This window comes from Lolium perenne, chromosome 3 (assembly GCF_019359855.2).
Source record: "Lolium perenne isolate Kyuss_39 chromosome 3, Kyuss_2.0, whole genome shotgun sequence".
Taxonomy (NCBI): domain Eukaryota; kingdom Viridiplantae; phylum Streptophyta; class Magnoliopsida; order Poales; family Poaceae; genus Lolium; species Lolium perenne.
Genome location: NC_067246.2, coordinates 239,365,081 through 239,386,062, shown reverse-complemented (window position 1 = coordinate 239,386,062; position 20,982 = coordinate 239,365,081). Strand labels below are relative to the sequence as shown.

Here is a 20,982-nt window from a genome sequence, read left to right as displayed (position 1 = left end):
GGGATGATGGCGGGCCCATGTCCATCTCATCTCCAACTCAGCTCATCCTCCATGTTGGCGGCCAGGTCAGCTCTTACACCTGGCCCACCTGCAAGGACTGTGTTCTTGGACATGAATTAGTGTGATTTGTGCACCTGAATTGGTAGTTTTTCGCAAAATGTAGCAAAGTTGGTACTAATTAACCTGTTACCCTAGCCCGAAATGCGGTAGTTTTCTGTAGTTTACTCCTCATGAGATGATGAGAACTAGTTTTTCGATGAAATGGGGGAGTATTTGGGTCTGCGCAAAGTTGATGTTCTATGAGGATCAATTCCTTCCACGCCTCAACTTCGGTCCCATGCATGAGGTAGAGTCAATTTCTAAGAACCATAGGGAATATTTTGTAATCTAAACCTCATTGGTGATTCTGTTTTATATGGTGTTGTGTGGAGTACATGATGTAACACTAAGAAAAAAAAGAACAAAGTTGATTGTGGACTGGTTCGCTGATTCTGTCGAAGAGACCGTGTGTTTCAGTTGGGCCGATTGGAAAAAAATTGCAAGTTGGATACAGCCACGCTAGTGGGATAACTAGAATTACAAGTTGGCTAGCTATACACCATTTGAGTTTATTTTAAATCTCTGGAGTTTGACATTTTCACCAACAGCTACCAATTCTTCACCTGTTTTGACACTCTTAATATGATTGTAGATGTCAATGCTATCATCGTACTGGCGTAACTTGGATCTAGTCAGAGGTTGCAGACCCTCAGCTTGGTCCCAGTGCTAGGTGCAATGATCGCAATGAAGTTTGTTCTCGAATAGTATTGTAACCCACCCCTTACGGTAACAAGTTGCCTAGTCTGACTGCCACAAAATAAGGAGGAGCTGACCAAAATATTAGACTAATAAAGTTACGACAGTTAATAGTTCTGTCAATGACTTGTTCAGAAGAGTGTGCAAAAGCTCAAACAACCCCAAGTATTCTAAGTTTCATTTTTAGAAGCTGCAAACGATGCAGAGAAGAAGTTTCCTCTAAGCAAGAATATTAAAGAGTACAACCACTTGCGAACAACAGCTCAACTCTACTACGATCTATAATCCAGGCTATGAAGGACTCAGATGCAGATTAGCAGTTAGTAACAGCTTTACATTCAACCTAGATGATAAGTTGCAGTCCACATCAGGATTAGGTTTTGGAGGCAATAAATTAAACAGGACTCCGTGTGTAAATAAATCACACAACCAAAAGAATGATGTCTCCGACAATTGACAACGTTGTACACGACACTAGCATCTATGTGCATGAGACATGGACATTGAGATTAGGTGAAAGGATTACGAACAGTTCATGCTAACATGGATAAAGGAGGGAATATCATTGGTAAAGGAGGGGATATCCAACAGAAAACACGTGATTTAAAAACTCTTGAACCAAGTATGTTTGAGATATATGTTTAACTAGAATTCTGAAGGTAGACAGGATATCAGCACAAATGGTGCATCGGCAAATAAACATGTCCAGTAAAAGCTAAACAAATCTGTTACAGAGCTTCGATATAAGGTTACCAAAGGTGATACGATACCATATTTTCATAAAGGAAAGGCTGAATGCTTTCTCCTACATACCCCCAGCTAAACAAATCTGTTACAGAGCTTCGATTTAAGGTTACGAAAGGTGATACGATACCATATTTTCATGAAGGAAAGGTTGAATGATTTCTCCTACATACCCCCAACACAGTTTAAGCATATCCTTTAGCCAACTATACTAGACCAATCCTTTCGAAAACCAGTGTATGACAAAATCAATCTTGTGCACTAACAGAAGCTAATGAGAGACCTCAAGAAAGAAGACAACCCAGTTAGAAAAACGCCAATGAAAAATATATTTAATGAAAAACCCCTACGGTGCCACGTTCAAAAAAAAAAAACGCCAATGAATATATGTTATAGAAGACAGAACCCGTACTCGAGGTCTCACATCATTCCTATGTTGTTGAAATGTTTAGGGTTAAGTTGTTGATAACTGATCAGTGTTCATCACTGGGAGTCAACATTGTGTTTTTCAGTTGCACCTCGATAAATGTTTGTGCCACATCAACACGCCAGTAAAAATATGGTTCAAGCTACATGTAGTTTGACACGATCTGCTAGATTTACGCCATTAACTCTAGAAGATACAAGGAAAGTTATCTGTCCATTCATAGTTTCAGGCCCCATTTTTTTATCACAGTTCCACTAAAAAACACCTACCGACTGCTCATCACTGATGAAACTAATCCAAGTCATAATAACAATTTTATAGCTAACCAGTTCATCGCTGATGAAAGTTGTGAAATTGGATAAGCATATTTAAGAAAAAAGAATTCTCAGGTGGAGAGGACAAGAACATAATGGTACAAATATAAATTGTAAGTCTTCTACATATGGTGGTAAACTTATTGGAAGAAATTACAGACCACCAAACATAAAGCACAAAAAGATATACAAGTCGAATAAACTGATGGCTAACAAAAATCAAGGCATGAAAGTACCATATATAGCAAGTATTCATGCAATCTATTAGTATAACTAATAATTAGATTTTAAAGCCAAGCAAGATTTATATATCAGTATGACAATGCTACTAATGAACAATGATCACAGAACCTCAATTGAATAAAAATGAAGCTAACCCAAATCACATCGGAAATGCCTAGCGATACCATCATTCAGTAGAACCAGCGTTAGATTTATAGTTAAAAGCCAAACTATGACAATGCGATTAACGAACAAATATCACAGAACCTCAATTGTATAAAACTGAAACTAAATCAAATCACATCAAAACTGGCTAGTCATACCATCGTTCTCAATAGAGATTCCAATCCACTCAGAATAACTCTATGCAGGTATGACCAGTAAAGCATCAACGCTCTAAACCTCGAAATCAATCTTAGTTTCATGCTGAGCTAACACCTAAGCTCAGAAACGTGCTTGCTATCGTCAGCAGGACAGACTAGTCTACAGCTACATACCACCTCGAACTAATCCCCATTTGATCCAAAGCACAAATAGCGTCACATAACGCAAATATTCACCTCAAATTAACGAAATCAAACTGGTCAGGTTTTCAGGAGTTGAAAGCATAGCATTTCATTACAGCTTATTGAACAGATACCACATAACTTGTGAATTCCAAAATACTCCGATCTGACTACAGCAGCACGGGAACAAACCGAACGGCGATTCCATCTCCCCGACCGAAGCCCGGCAGACGGCCCGGTTCTCGAAATCCACCGGAGGCAAGGCTCACAGGAACTTCCACTAAGAAACTGCTACCGACTGCTCCAGTAATCCAAGTGATACTACCAATTTTATAACTATCAACACTGCTGAAACTTGTGAAACTGGACAAGCACATTTTAAAAAACAAGATTTCTCAGGTGGAGAGGATAAGAGCATAATGGTACAAATATAAGTTGTAAGTTTGCTACATATGGTGGTAAATTTATTGTAAGAAGACAGACGATCAAACATTATGCCATATAATAGGTAAACAAGCCATGAAAGTACCATATCTACCAAGTATTCATGCAATATATTAGTATAACCAATAATTAGATATATTAATTTAAAGGCAAACAAGATTTATATATCAGTATGACAATGTGACTAATGAACAAAGATCATAGAACCTTAATTGTATAAAAATGAAGCTTGCCCAAATCAAATCGGAAATGCCTAGCAATACCATTCAGTAGAACCAGCGTTAGATTTATAGTTAAAACCCACACTATGACAATGCGATTAACGAACAAATATCACAGAACCTCAATTGTATAAAGCTGAACCAAAATCAAATCACATCAGAACTGCCTAGTGATACCATCACTCTCAATAGAGATTCCAATCCACTCAGATCTATATAACTATATGCAGGTATGACCAGTAAAGCATCAACGCTCTAAACCCCGGAATCAATCTTAGTTTCATGCTGAGCTAAAACCTAAGCTAAGAAACGTGCTTGCTATCAGCAGCAGGACAGACTAGTCTACAACTAGATATCACCTCGAACTAATCCCCATTTGATACAAACCACAAATAGCGTCACATAACACAAATATTCACCTAAAATTAACGAAATCAAACTGGTCAGGTTTCAGGAGTTGGAAGGATAGCATTTCATTACAGCTTATTGTATAAAACTGAACCTAAATCAAATCACATCAGAACTGCCTAGTGATACCATCATTCTCAATAGAGATTCCGATCCACTTAGATCTATATAACTATATGCAGGTATGACAAGTAAAGCATCAATGCTCTAAACCTCAGATTCAATCTTCAGTTTCGTGCCGAGCTAACACCTAAGCTCAGAAACGTGCTTGCTATCGTCAGCGGGGCAGACTAGTCTACAGCTACATATCAACTCGACCTAATCCCCATTTGATCCAAAGCACAAATATCGTCGGATAACACAAATATTCACCTCAAATTAACGAAATCAAACTGGTCAGGTTTTCAGTAGTTGAAAGCATAGCATTTCATTACAGCTTATTGAACAGATAGCACACAACTTGAGAATTCCAAAATACTCCGATCTGATTACAGCAGCACGGGAACAAACCGAACGGCGACTCCATCTCCCCGACCGAGGCCCGGCAGACGGCCCGGTTCTGGAATTCCACCGGAGGCGAGGCTCACAGGAACTTCCTGTAGGGCCGGCCGGCGTCCTCGTCCTGCATATGCTGCATCCATTTCCAACCACACGCTCAGATTTGGTTTAGGGTTCGGAGAAAGGAGAGCAGGAGATGCGGGCAGAGATGGGCCTCGATGGACCGAGGATCCGGGGTGCTTACGAATTCGCGAACGATGCCCTTGTAGACGAGGATGGGGACGGCGAGGCCGAAGATGCCGATGATGGCGAGGCTACGGCGGGTGAAGCGGAACTTGAGCTCGAGGTTCTCCCGGTCGGCGCCCCACTCCTCGATCCACCGGTTCCTGTTCACCTCCATGCCGCCGCCCATCTTCTCGTCTCCTCTCTCTGAATCCGCCGCCGCTCCGCTGTGAGAATGTGCCGGTGGCTCGCCGAAGATTGGTCTTGTTTGTGTGGGAGAGACTGGCAGACGGCCGCTTTCCTTCTGTACCGTAGACGGGCCAGAATAGCGTGACCAGAGCACGAAGGCGTACTTTGTAAGTCTTGCTTTCGGGAAACGAATGCAGATTCCTGGGACTACGTTACTTATGTTTTTTTTTCTATTTTGACGTGCAGGACTCTAGCTAATGGGCCGGTGCATGCGGCAGGCGTGGTACTAGGCCGATCGGTATTCCCCGTAACGAGCGGCGCATAGGATTTTGCCCAAAACTTCACCGAGGCGGCGGCACTGACCACGGCCGGCGATCGTCGCTCTTTCCGCCGTCCCTCCTTCCGTCCCAGCTGCTCGACACGACGGCCGACGGTTGGTGCTCTTCTCTTTGCCTCGTGACCTCGACCATTAATTCTCTTCGCTGACGCCGGCGCCATCTACTGTAGGCCACTTCTTCCGCTCCCCATCGAACGGCGGCCGCGAGGCCGTGACCACCACCGCCGCCCGCCGGTAAGAAAGTTTCTGTCCCGTCTCCCGATTTGTAATTAGTATGGAGTAAAGAACATATATTGTGTAAACTTGTAAATTTAGTTTTGGTATGAACTGTGATGTTGTGATTTATAATTTGTGCTGTTACAACTTTTAATAATGTGATGTTCGATTGAAATTGCGATCTACGATCTGTGATGGTATGACTTGTGATTGAAAAACTGTGATCTGTGTTGGCATGCCTTTTTTTTCTAGGCATGGCAAATAATCTAATGTAGGGCATCTTGAAATTAGGAAAAGCAAGAGCATGGTTGAACTGTTAAGTATACTCCTTTGATATTGTAAAATTCTCAGTTAAATCCGGGTTATACAAGCTGAATAAATATAAAACACAGGATATTTGCAAAGCCTGAAAATGTTGAAAGCAAGATCAAATCGTGAAGAAAGATTAAAAGAAAAAGGGCTCTATAAATCGGTGTGGTTGAAGTCAGAGAAGTTGTCAAACACCAGGGCATCTAATAATAGGTGAGCTATATCTTATACCATCTCTTTTTTCAGTCACGTAATAGTTGACCATTTTCTTATAGGTTCATCAAGATATTTTGTTGATATTTAGGAAAGATCTGCAAACACTGGATGACTTTGATGATGATGTGGAGAAAAATAATCAAGTGGTCAGACCTAGGAAGCTCTTGGTAGATGGAGCTAAATCAAATAAAAACAAGGTACCCAATATAGGCGTTGTTATTTTACAGGTTTCGTTTTTCTGATGAACATATTTATAGTTCGCTATTTTTAGCTTTAATGAAATATGTAAATCTGCTTGCGCATAAAATGTTCTTTGATAGCTGTAAGAATGGTAAACTAGTTACGCTTGTCATTTAAGATATTTTCTATAATATTTATATAATTGTTGATTATTAATTTATTCCTTCTACTTATAATCTTGAGTCAACCATTTTAACACGGGCTTCGGCGTTGGTGTATCGCCATCATGTGCCTTCATATGCAATTTGCTGTTGGTTGGAGCTGCTCTTAACTTTTTCCTCATCTAGCTCACTGGCTGTGTGGTATAGTTGTTGGTTATTAATTTATTCCTTCTATCTAGAAGCATGAACCAACCATTTTAACACCGATTTAGGGTTTCTGTATCTTCCACCATGTGACTTTGTATGCAATTTGTCGTTATGTTGTTTCGAGCTGCTATTAACTTCATTCCTCATCTCGCCATGTGGCATGTCATCAAGTTTGTTTCTGGCGATGATGACATTCCAAAACGTGATGATATTGGTAAAAAACGACGACAACATGAGCTACGTGTTCTTGCAAGAGTAAGAGGTGAAGATGATGAGTTGCCACAAGATGGTAATCATGCTGAACAGAAACCTGACCAATCCAGTGATGAAGATGAATTCTACAAGGCTGTAAAAAGGCAAAGAACTGAAAAACTCTTGAGAAAACAAAGGTAGTCACTGTTTGTTCCATCGACAAAACGAGATAAGGATAATAAGATGCTACTGTATTTGGAAAGGATAATAAGGTGCTTCCCTTAACAAAATGATGTGCTGACACTTTTTGTTTCTGAATGACAGAGCTCCTATCGGTAAACCACTCGAGGAAGAGATTGAAGGAGATGGCAAGAGGAAGATCTCGTACCAGGTAAAATCTTCTCCTTGGCTGAAGTGTGTGGTACCTTCTATTGTTTTTTTCAGTTTGCTGATACATTTATCTTATAATATAAACAAATTCGTACTCATGCAGATGGAGAAGAACCGGGGTTTGAGTCGTTCTAGGAACAAGAAACTCAAGAATCCACGACAGAAATACAGGGTAAGTAAAATGATATACGTGGCAGTTGACTTGGCTGGATGATGGTATTCATTTCTTGTGTTATTATTTTCCAGGCTAAGCATCAGAAAAAGGTCACTGCTCGGAAAGGTCAAGTGCGCAGCATGAAGAAGCCTTCAGGTTCATATGGAGGTGAAATGTCAGGCATCAATCCAAATGTGAGTCGTAGCACTAGGCTCCGGGGTTGATGGAGAGTTCACACAAAACAAACATGATATGAAGTGGATGAAAAGGACATGTATTATCTGCAATTGCTTCATGTATGATCATCTCGAGGATGTGGAGAATGTTAGTGAGACCTGGTTGCTAGTGTAACATCTTTGTAATGAATAAGAAAATCTTGTCTGGTCGTGGTATACAAGTTTTGCATGGAAAGAAGATAGGCGTAAAGTGATGGTCACTGGATGGGCGTGCATAACTGAAAAAACATTGGAACGGTCGGTCTAGCTATTTGGACGACTGGGCTGTTGTGACAGCAGACAGAACATCAGATTTGCCGGATTAGAGTTGGTGTTTTTGCCCCGTATCAAGAAATCAGGTAGATTCGTACGGTGAAGTTGCAGCACAGTTGGTGCTATCTTTATGCATCCAATTTCTTCTTCTCATTTTTTTAGATATAAAAGGCATATAGCCCTGCTTTCATTAAGCAAAAGAAACAAACATAGTACTGGATCCACACATACACGCCCACTGGGTATATACCTCTGCTTCTTCTCCTGGCCCCTGGGCGCACTTTGCTGCTCCATCGTCGACCGACCGGGTGTGCTTTTCAAATTGGCCAGAGAGTATATGGCAGGCAACATACAGTGCACGATTGGCAGGCAGGCAACATCCAGTGCACGATTGGCAGGCAGGCAGTGAGAAGAAACATTATTTTTGTTACCAACGCACGATTCATTACACAGCAAGTCAATGAATCGCACGATAGTATTACAACAATGCTCGTTCATTTAAATCTCAAACATATCTTAGCACTCAGCAAAGACGAGCCATGTACAAAGACATACCTGGAGTTGTTACACAGTTGGAAACAACTCTTAAGCAAAACAGTTCCTTATATGTCGACAACTTGAGCTCTCTCTAGAAAACACCACGTCTCCCGCCAATGGAATTCAACATGTGAACTTTCCTCTATGGTTTCTGTGCCCCCGGCAACTTTGGCTGGCATCCAACACCAGTATTGGGCACCAAATTAGGCCATGCTTCCTTGGTCATATCTAAATTGCTCACAGGAAGTTCCGCTGCACAGCTCCAGATGAGAAACGGGATGACAATCCCTGTGTCATGTTCTCTGGATCTAAAGCCACATTTTGCCGCCCAGCAGCAATATCTTTCTCACGATCCCATGGCTTCCATGGGTGGTTTTCCTCCCATTCTTCTTTCTCACGTTGCTTATGCTTCTTTTTCTCCTTTTTGCTCTCTCGATGCTTTTGCACAAGAGATACTGATCGTTTGGAGGAGTTGTATTTATCTACAAGAGAAGCATCTGACGCTTTGACCTGTTCTTCATATCCATCTGCAATTGCCTTCGCTTTGTCGTAGGCTTCTAAGTAGTTTTGCTGTGCTTTTTGGGCTCTATCAAGAGGAGTATCTGTCCATGCACTTGTGTCACCACGTCCTTCTTTACCATTCATGCTAAATGATGTAGTTGAATGCATTGGCACTCCAGCTTTTCTTTCAGGTGGCAACGTAGTCATCCATTCATCCCGGGTTGGTGGTGCCTCTGGTTGTTTCGGAACTGCCAAAAGTTCCTCATCGCCTTCAAGAGATATACCTTGTAATCGTCTCCATTCTGCAGCCTCGCGCATTGCTTTAAGCTCAACCTCAAATTGTTCCATCTCTTCTTTCTTTTTAATCTTCTCATCTATTGCGCCTCTCTTTTGAGGGTCTTGCAAGTCTTTGAAAGCATTGTTCAGTTTGACGAATGCCTCCTGTGCTGAAGGATGAGGGCACTTGTCCGGATGCACTAAAAGAGATAGCTTCCAATACCTTTTCTTGATGTTCTCAGGTGACATCTTCCAGTTTATGCCCAGAACGTCATAGAGTGCATCTGCATCAGCACCCAATATTCGAGTAACCTCTTCGAATCGCTCGGCTTCATTTGCAGATGCAGCTTCAGCGACCATGGCAGGTGGTGGAGGGCCTATAAGAAAACCATCATCGGCTTCCAATTCAGCATCGCGGCACCTAAGAGCCTCCGTCATTTCAGCTGCTGCAGCTAGTAATTCACGTGAAGGCATTGCAGGGCCAATTACCCTCTTTACAGGGGCCTCCTCTACCCGATCAACTTGTCGTTCGTCTTCAGGAGGGTTAGCGTCTCTATTTTGTACGTCAAAGTTAGGCTGCAGTACTTGTCTCCCTTGTGATGCCACACTTTCATTTTGATCACCTCCAAGTTTGGCACTTCCTGGTAATGCTGGTCCAACAACATCAAGGGTAGGAACACTTTTTGGTGGCAGCAAGTAAGCTCCATTTGCACTTTCTTTTAGTCTCAGTGATCTGAAAAGTTTCTTCAGGCGCTTCACCAATGGCTTGTCAGAAATTCCAGATATATCAATTCCTTCACCACTATCTACCATTTGGAGAAGTTGACGAAGCTCACTGGCGATGGCTGGGAATTCGCAGAGAATGTCACGGACAATCTGCTGCGCCTCCTCCACCCTATCTGAATCATCCGAGTCCGACCTCGACTGGTGGCGTCTCCGGTGGCGGCGGCGGTCGTCGCCACGGGAACTGCTCTTGTGGTGACGGCGGTGGCGACGAGACCTCTTGCTGCTGCTGCTGCGACTCCGGGGCTCGGGGCTGTGGCTTGTAGAGGAGGTCGAGGAAGGGGAAGGGGACCTCTTGCTGCTGCGGCCGCGTCGGCGCTTTGATTCCTTCTCCCCTTCGCCCCTTCCCATCTTTGGAGGTGTTTGGCTTACGGTTACAGACCTGTTTGGTTCGACGCTGCAGTATGAATACACGTAACAGCCAATTAATTACTCATCGAGTCAAGAACAAATCAACAAGAAACATATGAAAAAGAATTCTAACATTAATTGAGATACACAGGAAGGGGTACGAATACACGTAACAGCCAATTACTCATCGAGTCAAGAAGAAATCAACAAGAAACATATGAAAAAGAATTCTAACACTAACTGAGATACACAGGAAGGGGCAATAAAAGAATGGAATAGGGGCGCTTCGAGACCTTGAGGCCTCATTTGGTGCCAATGTTTTTCTGTGTTTTGAGGGGTGTTTTGAGGAGTGTTTTGGGTGAAAACACCAACCACACAAAACACTACCTAAAACACTACAAAATCCGTTTTACCTAAAACACTTGTTTGGAACACTGGTTTTTACAAACTAGTGTATTCAAGTGTATTCAACACAAATGGATAAAAATTCAATCTTTTTTGACAGTTTAAACTAGACTTGCATCACAAATAAAAATCCGATCCTTTTTTAGCACATTAAATAGATAGAAATTCAATAATTACACTGAATAGATAGAAATTCAATAATTGGTACAGTTAGCTCATGGCCTGGCTACGTATCCCATGCCGGCCTCCGGAGGAGGCGGACGCATCAATCTTCGCCTGGCTGGACACTGCTAAGCGCTCAGCTCCGAAACCGATGCGTAGGGGACTGGGGTCTGCTGCGCTGCTGGTGCCATGGATGGTTTGGAAGCACAGGAACAACTGCGTCTTCGAGCGAGGGCGGCCTTCGGTCGCCGACCTTGTGCGTGACATCCAGTGCGAGGCTAGGCTTTGGGCACAGGCGGGCGCCACCGGGCTTGGCGTCGTGCTGCCAACAACCTGGGATGTACACTAGGCTTTTCTTGGCTATCATCTGTAACCCACCTCCTAGAAGGCTTGTAAACTTGTTTCCCCCCATCTTTTCAATGAAATGAAACGCAGAGAGTCCTTTGCGTTTTCTCGAGAAAAAAGACTCATAATCCACTTTTCGGAGACATGAAACAAATAGAGGAATTCAAAGTGGATAGGCTCGAACTGATATATCAAATCTGGTCAAGATCCACAAGCTCACACACATGGTTCTGAGCAAGTACTGAAACTACAGGATATGTTTGACAAGTTGAGTTCTTGTGATCTAACAAGGCTATCAGAAACTAAATAAGCACAAAAGAACATATCAAAACCCTCTGCATCTTCCCAACATGCTGGAGCAGTAATCTGCAATTATTCCTGCCAAAAAGAGAAGGTTCAATCTCCAAGTACTGAACTTCAACGGAGATAGCCTACACGGAGCCAGTAAATCATACAGATGCCATAAATCTCCAAGTATGATTTTGGAAATTTGACAAGGGCTAGGTATTTCTGCTAGAGACAGCACAGGTGATTATTCCTGGTCATCCATACAGCCTCTCTCTGAAACCAACGAAAAGGTACCTCACAACCAGATGATAACCAGCTCTAGGAATTAGCCAGAAGTAGTAAGCATGAAAGCCAAGCAAACAAGAACTACCTGATCGGCTGATCCTCACAATCATTTTTTTTGATATCACAGAGGTGATAAACCAGCTCTGTTAGTGACAAGATTTGGAATCCATTAGGACATAATCAGTGGAGTTATCAATGTAAATAATTGAGAAAACTACTGTGTTTCTACAACCTGGCCAAAAGTAAATAATTTTACATGATAGTGCGATTTTCTTGAGGCGCTAGCGCGAAGAGAGGCACTGGCTTTAGCTACTGTAAATTATAAAATCCCTGTACAGTATTACCCAAGCATTGCATTTTCTCAAGCAAGGCTGCTAGTCAAGAAAAGCATGGTTTATTTCGTCTGATTCTAGTAGAGTTTTGGTGTGGCTTTGTTGCTGAAAACAGTAGGAGATGAGGTTTTGGACTGTAATCTTTCTGGGAGCTTGCAACTGTCTTTCTGAAGCATGCATATGTCTTTCCTAATATTCATTGGTCTTCCTCTCTTATTTCTTTTGGAGCATGCGGGGGCAATAGGCTTGTACTAGGTGACCGCGGCCGCGGTGACTGTCTGTGTCACTTCAAATCATAGAAATCAAGCCCAAGAATGGAGAAAAACAAACACGCTACCAGATCATAGAAACCAAGACACAAGAACCCTAGATCAATTCAACCAGATCTCACAAATAGGAACCCTAGAAATCACAAAAAGGAGGAGCATCAAGAAGTACAGGGAGAGGAGGCGGTGGGGTGGATGGTACTCACGAACGACTCAAGCTTCGACGGAGAGGAGGGGCGGCGGCGGCAGGAGCTCCAGGTCGGCGGCGGCAGAAGCGTCGGCGGCGCGTCAGAGGGAGCGACGGCGAGGGGAGCGACGGACAGGGGAGCGTCGGCGGCGGCGGCGTCTTGGAGCGCTGGCGCTGGCGTCGTCTTGGAGCTTTGGCGCCGGCGTCGCTGCTCGTCGCCCGTGTCGCCTCCCAGTCGCCCGCGTCGCCTCTCGTCGCTCGCGTCGCCCGATAGAAACGGGGGAATTTTATTTTTTGCCCCTATTTACATTGCCACTTGATTTTTTGCCCTCTTTTACTTTGGGCTTTATTTTTTGCCCCAGTTTTCTTTGGCACTTGATGAATTGCCCTTTGGCATCAATTTGAGGAAATAGAAAAATACGGAGGACGGTTCTATCCCTCGCCGCACCTATCTGAAATTCCTAATCAGATCGACGTCTCACCATCTTCTCTCGAGAACTCTAGCTCGCCCAGGTCGTTGCCGCCACTCGTCGCTCCACCTCCCTCGCAAACTCCTGCACCCAGCCAATTGCTGCGGCCCTGCCTATCTATCCGTACAGCTCGCCGGCGTTACAAAGGCCCGAACGCGGCGAGATTCAGCCAGTGTTCCGGTCAATCAACTTTGACCCGCAAGCGTTCTGCACGGCGACGAGATTCAGCCGCCGTCGAGGGCGGCAGGACGCGTGCTCTGGCGCGAGCTCTGCATCTCCCGCTACCGGCGAATGATGGCGTCGCTCACGGTGGCCCAGCAGCTGGTGGCGTCCGACTGCCTCCGGGGCGCGTTTGCGACGGGTGGCCGTCGCTGGCGAAGCTGCTCTCCTTTTGCTGCGGCACGACGGCAGGGACGGTCACGCCGGGGCACCTGACGCTGCTGTTGCGCTTTTTCAAGATGTGTGGCCGGAGCTTCCTGCCGCGCCGGTGCAGGGGGTCTGTACATGTCCGACTCGTGCGAGCAAGCAATGCCCGGCGCGGACGACGACCTGCTGCACAGCTGCCCCCTGGGAGGAAGAAGAAGCAAAGGGAAGGGCATTTGGTCTTTGTGCGGCAGGGCTGGGTCGGGAGGGGCAAATCATCAAGTGCTAAAGTAAACAGGGGCAAAAGATAAAGAACAAAGTAAAAGAGGGCAAAAAATTAAGTGGCAAAGTAAACTGGGGCAAAAAATAAAATTCCCCATAGAAACGCGAGGGGGGTGAGGCGTTTCCCTTCCACCCCAGCCCGACGGGTTTCGGCCGGTTTCGTCGGGGCTAAACGGGCCAAAACCGGCCTACCGAACAGTCCAGAAGAGTTTTGAGGTGTTTTCGAGTGTTTTGCACAGGAAGTCGAGGGGGCTGGTGGCGGAGGACTTGTACCGCCTCGGCGCGGGAGTTTGCACAGGAAGTCGAGGGGGGGTCGGAGGAAGGCACTGGATCCAGTCCTACTGACCGCCGGAGGATCCGTGGAAGTGGAGGAGATCAGGCGGAGGGGGTCGGTGGAGGCGGCGGAGATCCGAACGGAGGAGGTCGGGGAAGGAAGGGGTTTTTTTAGATGCGGGAAGGAAGGGTTGGACAGTACAGGATAGGGAGGAACTAAAATAATAGAGCGGCCTTTATGCGGGGAAATACCCGGATGAACCTGGGTACACATGCATCTGGTTTCACCTATTTTGAAAAAAATATTGCTATTTGAAAATCTCAAAAAAATTGAAATAATTTTTTTATGTACATATTATGTTGATGTAAGTTTTTATGGAAAAAATCGATTATATCTTGCCTACACAAAAATGACAAAATGTTCAAATGGGTGGTGGCGTTCTGGCACACGCGTGCATATGCATCCATTATAGAAAATAATGCAAAACAATTTTAAAAATGTCAAAAAAATCTGACAGAAATTTTTTTGTATACATCGTGATATCCTATGTTTGTTCATAAGCTTTCGTGGAAAAACAACATTTTGTGTGGTGTGTACAAAAAAGATAAAAAAAAATGTCCTGTACGTAGTCGTGTTACAGCATCAAAATTTATCTTTTTTACAGGAGCCACAGAAAAATGTTTTTTTTTTAATTATGTACCAACATAAAATGTCTAGATGTACATGTAAAAATTTAGTTTAGAATTTTTTGACACATTGAAATGTGGATTCACATAATGGGAGCATATACTCCTATGAGTCAAAGTGCATTTCCCGTTCAAATGCCACTATAATGATTGGTTGTGCACTATCCACATGGCCGTTTTTTTATGCCGAAATATGCACAAACAAGTTTCAACATAGGATATACATGAAATTTTGTATTTCAATCTTTTTCTGAAATTTTGAAAAAGCATTTTAAAAAAAATCAAAATAGGGTGCACATGCACCCGGGTGCAAATCGTCCACCCTCTTTCAACGTCACTTTGAGCCTTTTTTGTACGCCCATACGGGTTTCCACATGTCGACCCGTAGTCGGCAGCATTTTCTGAGATACACTAAATAGAATATCAATAAATAATTTTTAAATATAGATGTAATAAACAAGATCAAATATCACAATAAATATAAAATAATATAAATTAAATATCACAATAAATCTAAAATAAATTTTACTTAATTATTATTACATCATAAAAGAATTGTTCATCAATTTTTAAATAAATAGTTCATCGAATCTTAAATAAATATTTAGTAGCACTGAAACCAACATAGAAACATACAAATACAAATAGTTCGGCATATGAAGATGAATTGTCGTCGTGAACGAGCAGATGCCATGGGATGGCTTAAGTTGGGGCCGAATGGGCGCTAGAGGATTCGGGGGAGGGTTTGCGACTAGATGGGATGAACTTCCGGATGCTTTCCTCAAGAACACAACCAAAGGCCGGTATGCAAGAAGAGAGACAAGAGGAAGAACTCTTTACTAGATCGCTTGCTTCATTGATCTCAACATGATTACAAGTGCTTGGATACAAGTTCTATCGTCTAATCTCCTCTGTGTACACGCGCCTGTATGAGGCAGCACCCCCTCTCCTTATATAGGGGAGAGGGTGGCTTACAGAACAAGAAACCCTAATGGCATCTTTGACTGGACAAACTACTTTACAAAGCTACTTTAATCATAGATGACGCCGGAGTCTTCTTTAATCAGGGACGCTGACGTCCTCCGGCTTCTTTCAGCGTCATCTCTCTCTTTGGCGCCAGGGCTCTGATTAAAGCCGCTTTGCTTAGCTCATCTTTGTCTTCTTGCTCTGAAGAGAATCTTTGACCAGTCCCGCCGACAGGCCCTTCTCTCCGGTATCTTCTTTACCGGGTTCCGGCATACCCCCTTGGGGATACCGGCTTAGCTTCACTTAGCCCAAACTCTTACCTTTGTGTTCCGGTAAGAATATTAAACCGGTATCTCGATGGCTCGAACCATCCGGTTTGGCATGCCTTTGGCGTACCGGGGGTAATCCCCCCAACATTAGTCCCCGAAGCTGGTATAGTCTGGCGGATTCTATCCTACAGGTTTTTATCTTTTTAGGATACCGGTTTAATCTCTCCGGCTTCGAACGTGGATCTGGCATCTTTGCCCTTATTTGTCTTTTCTCTCTTTGCAAGGCATCCCCCGGCATCTCTTTTCTCCGGTATCATTCGCATTTACTCTTTCCTCGGCGAAGTCGAGAATATTTCGGGCCCCGCGCCTGTCAGTGACATGCGCACTGTTAACTGGCGCGCCAGTGTCAGTTGTCACTTCGCTTCGACTCCCGCGCGTTCATTAAATGCACCACTGCGGATCCCACTAGCCACTTCGGATCTTGTGTGTGCCTCCGTGTGGCTTCTTATTTTTTCGCGTGTACTTCCTCGCCACGTGGCGGCCCGTGGTGCGAACCGTCGCGGGCCGCGAGGCGAACCGCCGCGGCCCGGCGGTTTTCGGCCCACCTTCTCTCTTCTTTATAAGGAGAACTGCCCTTTCTTCTTCCTCTTCTTGCATTCCCCAACCTTCGCGCATAGTACTCCTCGCCTTCTGCGCCTTCGCCGCTCTTCGTCCGCCGTCGTTCGCTTGAGCTCTGTCGCCCGGCGAACTCACGCCGCGTTTCCGCCGGACCTCGCCGTGCGGAAGTCTCCCGCAGCACCTCCGTCACGCCCGCAGCATTCTTGCTTCTTCGCGCCCTTCTCCGCTTCGCCGTCGACGGTGCTCGTCGGCGACAGTAGGCCCGCTCCTTCGCCGGCGAACGTCTTCCCCAGCGACTGCGCCGCTCGAGGTTAGTGCCAATCTCACTTTGCTTGCCATTTGCTTGTTTTCTAGATCTTGGGTCGATAGTGTTCTTATTTCCTCTTTTTCTTTGATTTTCTTCTTACTCGTAGATCTTCGCGCGGGGTTCAACTGTGGGATTTCTGTTTTTTCGCCTCCAAACCAATGTCTAGCGAGGAATCTTCCTCTGCTTCTTCTTCTTCCTCCTCCGGTAGCCGGCGTAGACAATCTTCCGGTGGATCTACGGCTTCAGATCCGATGGATACCGATTTCGGCAACCAGCAGGGATCCGGTAGCCGCCAAGAGTCCGGTAGCCACCTAGAATCCGGTAGCTCTAGCCAAGCATCCGGCGTAGAGCCTTCCCCCATCACTCGTGGAGCCTGGATGGGCTCCAATGTTACCGAATATGAGATCGATTGGCTATACCGGTCCCGCAGGATTCCGGAGGGAGTAACCTGCTGGCTTCCTGGTGACGAAATTGAACCGGAGCCCCAGCCTGGTGAACATGTTGTTTTCCTTGCTCATTTTGAGCGTGGCTTCGGCCTTCCTGCCTCGCCTTTTTTCCGGGAGTTCTTAGATTTCTATGAACTCCAACCTCATCACCTTCCTGGCAATGCCATCTTTTACCTTTCCTGCTATGCCACCTTCATGGAGGCCTACATCGGCATTCGTCCCACTCGTGAGACGTTTGCCCGCTTCTTTTCTCTGCGGATTAATTCCGTCCAGGGCAAGGAAATTCCTAAGCCCAAGCCGCCTGTGGAGTGCGGGTCCTGCATCGTTGGCTCCCGCCAGGGGAGCCCTTTCTTTAAGTTTACTGGCCTCGAGTCCTGTCGCGCCTGGCAAGGAACTTTCTTCTACGTGAAGAACAACGACCGCGCAAATCTCATTGATCTTCCGCCGTTCAAAGTGGGGCCTCCCAGTAGAGCCAACTGGAGCTATAACCCGAAGACGGATCATACCGAAACCAACCGGGTGGTACGCTTCATGGCCACTTTGAAGAAGGAGACCAACATCTGCTCGGATGATATCATCCGCACTTTTATTTCTCGCCGGGTGCTTCCTCTCAAGCGCCGGGTGCATAGGATGAGCGAGATGTACGGTCCTGGCGATCGACCAAGATCACAGGCCGCCCCCTTAGCAAGAAGGACGTCGTCCGCAAGGCTAGGCAGATCTGCCAAACTGCCATGCCGTTTGACTGGGAATGGGGCCTCCTTCCCCTCAGCACTACTAACCCTCCGACCCAAGAAGTAAGAGATTACGCAATTAGGGTCGGTTTTGCCGGTAACTTTTTGCTCTTGTTAACCCTCTTTTTTCGTGTTTCAGGCCAAGGACCGCTTCCCCCTCATTCAAGCAGAGCGGCGTGGGATCTGCGTGAAGCGCGCCCTTGACTCCGTCGACCCGGATCCTTACATTTTTTGGAAGGATCTGAAGATGGGCAAGACCCCAGCCTCGCGCCTTGGCAGGTCTCCGCCGAAGCCAACCGGTTCTTCGGATGATCTGACCATGCTTGAGGTATTTTTCTTTTCCGGTTTCTTCTTCTTCTTTCATTGTTGCTTATTCGCGAATCGCTTCTTAGCCATTCTTAACTCATAGATCCATGAGCACGTGCCGCCCTTGCGCGCCGAGGCCGGCTCCGAGTTTGTGGACAAACTCATGGCCCAAGGCCAAAAGAACAAGATGCCGGCATCTGATGCTGGTTCCAGTCAGGCCCCTCCCTCCAAGCGCTTCCGGACTGAGCCCTTGGGGGAGAAGGAAGTGGGCATACGTCGCTACGGGCGCAAGCAGATGCCGACTGCCTCCGGGTAAGTTTCTTGTTTTCTTGCTTGCCTCTTTTTGCCAAGTTCTTTTTCCGGTTGCTTTTCTCCAACTGTTTTTCTTTCTTTTTCTCAGCCCTGCGCTCAAGCTTGGCTCAAGGCCAGCGGGCTCTGAAGGTTCCGCAAGGACCTCAACCCCTCCTCCTCGCTCAAGCCCAGCCCCATCTGGTGCCGGTGACACCTCTGCCTCCCCTCTGGGGGGCACAACAAGTTTGGGGCGTGCGGCCCCTACACCGCCAGAACACCGCACGGAGGAGGATCTTTCCTTCCCTCCAGAGAACCAGGATACCGGCGCCAGCAACATCGGCACCGAGGAAGAAGCTGCCGGGCGGGCGGAGCCTTCGGCTCCTCCCGTCCTTGAAAAGAAGACAACTTCCGCGCCGGGAACTTCCGCGCCGGAAAGTTCCAACCTGGGTGACGCGCCTAGCGCTCCCCCTTCTCCACGAACTGCTTCAATGCCACTGCCAGATGCTCCTCGCATCAAGCCCTCCAGGGCTGCTCCAACTGCGCCGCCGCCCAAGATCTCCAAGCTTATCAAGGGGAAGGCGACGGCCTCCAACGCCCCTTCCGGCGGCCAGCAGCCCCTGGTGCTGCACGTCTCCAAGGCCGCCGGTCGCTAGCAAGAAGGCCACCGGCCTGCTTGCCCGTATCACTGAGGTCGAGCGCAGCTGCCGGGAGCTGGGGCATCTGCTGCCCTACGCCCAGAAGTGGAACGCCGCAGATATGACTCCGGCGACCCGCGGTATGGGCAAGGACAGGCTACCGGCACCTGACCCTGTTGGGGATCGGTCTTCCGAGGAGCACTTTATGCGGCTTCGCTGCGCCGTGAAGGAGCTCGACAGCGCGTGGTATGATGCCACGAACAAATTGATGGTAGGCTTTACTCACTCTTTTCAGCTTTTACCGGTTTCCTTGCTTCCGGATTTTTTTTCTATCTTTTCTTTAGTTTCATGCCGGTTCCTCTCTTGTCTATCTTCCCAGTCCCCGAGTTTTGTGGTGAGAGCGCAGCTTTTAGCACAAAACTTTAACTTAAAAACTTAGCGTGAAGCCGGTACTGCCAGTCCCCGAGTTTCCGGTTAAGAACCTTGTTCTTAGCGCAAAACTTAGGTTAAAAACGCGCGAAACTAGCACTGCCAGTCCCCGAGTTTCGGGTTAAGAACCTTGTTCTTAGCGCAAAACTTAGGTTAATCTCTTTTTCTTGAACAGCTCACGGCTGACGCTCGGAAGGTCCTATTTGAAGAGCTTCTATGGGAACATCGGGATCTCGCTGAGGCACATGATAAGTGCCAAGGTAAGTTTTTGTACCACCGGCATCTTCTTACCGGAAACCTTTTTTCCTCCTAACATTTATAATTTTTGCTTAACAGTGATCCCGGAAGCTTCCATTGAGGCTCTCAAGGAGCAGCTCGCCGCCGCCCAACGTACAATTTTCCCTCTTTCCTGTTAGCTTGGTTTTCTTTTCATCTTAACCAGCACAATTTTGTTAACACCTTCTTTTCCGGGTTTCAGGGGAGAAGGACCAGCTCATCCGGCAGCATCAGGAGGAGCTGAGCGCCCAAAAGACCAGCTACCAGGAGCTCAAGTCCCAGTTCATCCAGCTGGGGCTTGATCATGCTAAGGCTTTCAAAGTCATGAAGGCGATGCAGCGGCCAAGATGCATGAGGCTCTTGAAGATGCCGGCAACGCCAACATGGTGTTGCAAGCTGAGCTGGAGGAGCTGGCCAAAGCCCGGAAGGCTACCGAGGAAAAAGCTGCACGGCTGGAGGCGGAGCAGAAGGAGTACAACCGGTTGGTCGCGCAAACTGACGCACAGGCCTACCGTAAGTCCTTTCCTTTTGCACTTTCCGATTACTGTCCACAAGCCTTTTTTCTTCCGATCGCATTTTCTTTTCGTTATCTTTCCTTCCGGTTGCCTTTTCTTCCGGATTCCTTTCCTTAGCCTTTTTCTTTCTTTGCACAGGCCTCTTCCCAGACTCTCAGAGGTTTGCTATCAAGAAGGTTGACGAGCACCGCACTGCCCAGGGCCAAGAGAATCTTGGCGTGCCATGGACCCCCTATGACCATCTGGTCGCGCTGAGCGCGCGGGTGTCTCATATGCGCGCCATAGATCGCAATCTGTCTAACATTCCTGATGTAGCTACCCAGCTCTTCAGGACTCTGTGGCCTGGCGAGGAGGTGCCGGATAATTTCTCACTGATCAGCGACCGCCTTAAGGGCGCCGGCAAGAGGATCCGCGAGTGGCAGTGCTCTGCTGCCCGCGCCGGGAGCACTCGCCCTCCGCGTCGCTTGCTCATGGTATCCGGAGCTGAACTTGGATGCCCTCACCGGAGTGCGCGAAGGCGCGGAAACCGATCTGGACCCAATTCTTACCGCTAAGCGGCA

At 46.4% G+C, this 20,982-nt stretch overlaps 3 protein-coding genes across 4 annotated transcripts; 1 reads left to right on the top strand and 2 right to left on the bottom strand.

The window, feature by feature from the left end:
* Nucleotides 1-4,437: 4,437 nt before the first annotated feature.
* On the bottom strand, nucleotides 4,438-5,098 carry LOC127343879 (uncharacterized). The gene is made up of 2 exons (XM_051370073.2): nucleotides 4,824-5,098; nucleotides 4,438-4,712 (listed from the first exon to the last, which is right to left on the bottom strand). Exons 1-2 carry the CDS (start codon nucleotides 4,989-4,991, stop codon nucleotides 4,665-4,667), a joined length of 216 nt encoding a protein of 71 aa, XP_051226033.1. The 5' UTR covers nucleotides 4,992-5,098; the 3' UTR covers nucleotides 4,438-4,664.
* A 163-nt stretch (nucleotides 5,099-5,261) lies between these two features.
* LOC127339900 (protein THALLO) lies at nucleotides 5,262-7,829 on the top strand. Its single transcript, XM_051365695.2, has 8 exons — nucleotides 5,262-5,423; nucleotides 5,498-5,561; nucleotides 5,936-6,065; nucleotides 6,157-6,265; nucleotides 6,788-7,005; nucleotides 7,133-7,199; nucleotides 7,302-7,370; nucleotides 7,445-7,829. The coding sequence occupies exons 3-8, from the start codon at nucleotides 5,956-5,958 to the stop codon at nucleotides 7,574-7,576; spliced, it is 705 nt and encodes a 234-aa protein (XP_051221655.2). The 5' UTR covers nucleotides 5,262-5,423; nucleotides 5,498-5,561; nucleotides 5,936-5,955; the 3' UTR covers nucleotides 7,577-7,829.
* A 417-nt stretch (nucleotides 7,830-8,246) lies between these two features.
* On the bottom strand, nucleotides 8,247-12,834 carry LOC127343880 (uncharacterized). 2 transcript variants are annotated; one of them, XM_071828409.1, is made up of 3 exons: nucleotides 12,578-12,834; nucleotides 11,859-11,916; nucleotides 8,247-10,334 (listed from the first exon to the last, which is right to left on the bottom strand). In XM_071828409.1, the coding sequence occupies exon 3, from the start codon at nucleotides 10,286-10,288 to the stop codon at nucleotides 8,615-8,617; it is 1,674 nt and encodes a 557-aa protein (XP_071684510.1). In that variant the 5' UTR covers nucleotides 10,289-10,334; nucleotides 11,859-11,916; nucleotides 12,578-12,834; the 3' UTR covers nucleotides 8,247-8,614. The 2 variants fall into 2 exon arrangements, with proteins under 2 accessions (XP_071684510.1, XP_051226034.1); XM_051370074.2 differs by lacking the exon at nucleotides 11,859-11,916.
* Between the last annotated feature and the right edge of the window lie 8,148 nt (nucleotides 12,835-20,982).

Coding starts and splice junctions, on each gene's coding strand:
- LOC127343879 (XM_051370073.2), bottom strand. CDS start 4,991: ATGGGCGGCGGCATGGAGGTGAACAGGAACCGGTGGATCGAGGAGTGG. Junction 4,713..4,823: donor AGGGCATCGTTCGCGAATTC/GTAAGCACCCCG, acceptor AAATGGATGCAG/CATATGCAGGACGAGGACGC.
- LOC127339900 (XM_051365695.2), top strand. CDS start 5,956: ATGTTGAAAGCAAGATCAAATCGTGAAGAAAGATTAAAAGAAAAAGGG. Junction 7,200..7,301: donor AGAGGAAGATCTCGTACCAG/GTAAAATCTTCT, acceptor GTACTCATGCAG/ATGGAGAAGAACCGGGGTTT. Junction 7,371..7,444: donor ATCCACGACAGAAATACAGG/GTAAGTAAAATG, acceptor ATTATTTTCCAG/GCTAAGCATCAGAAAAAGGT.
- LOC127343880 (XM_071828409.1), bottom strand. CDS start 10,288: ATGGGAAGGGGCGAAGGGGAGAAGGAATCAAAGCGCCGACGCGGCCGC.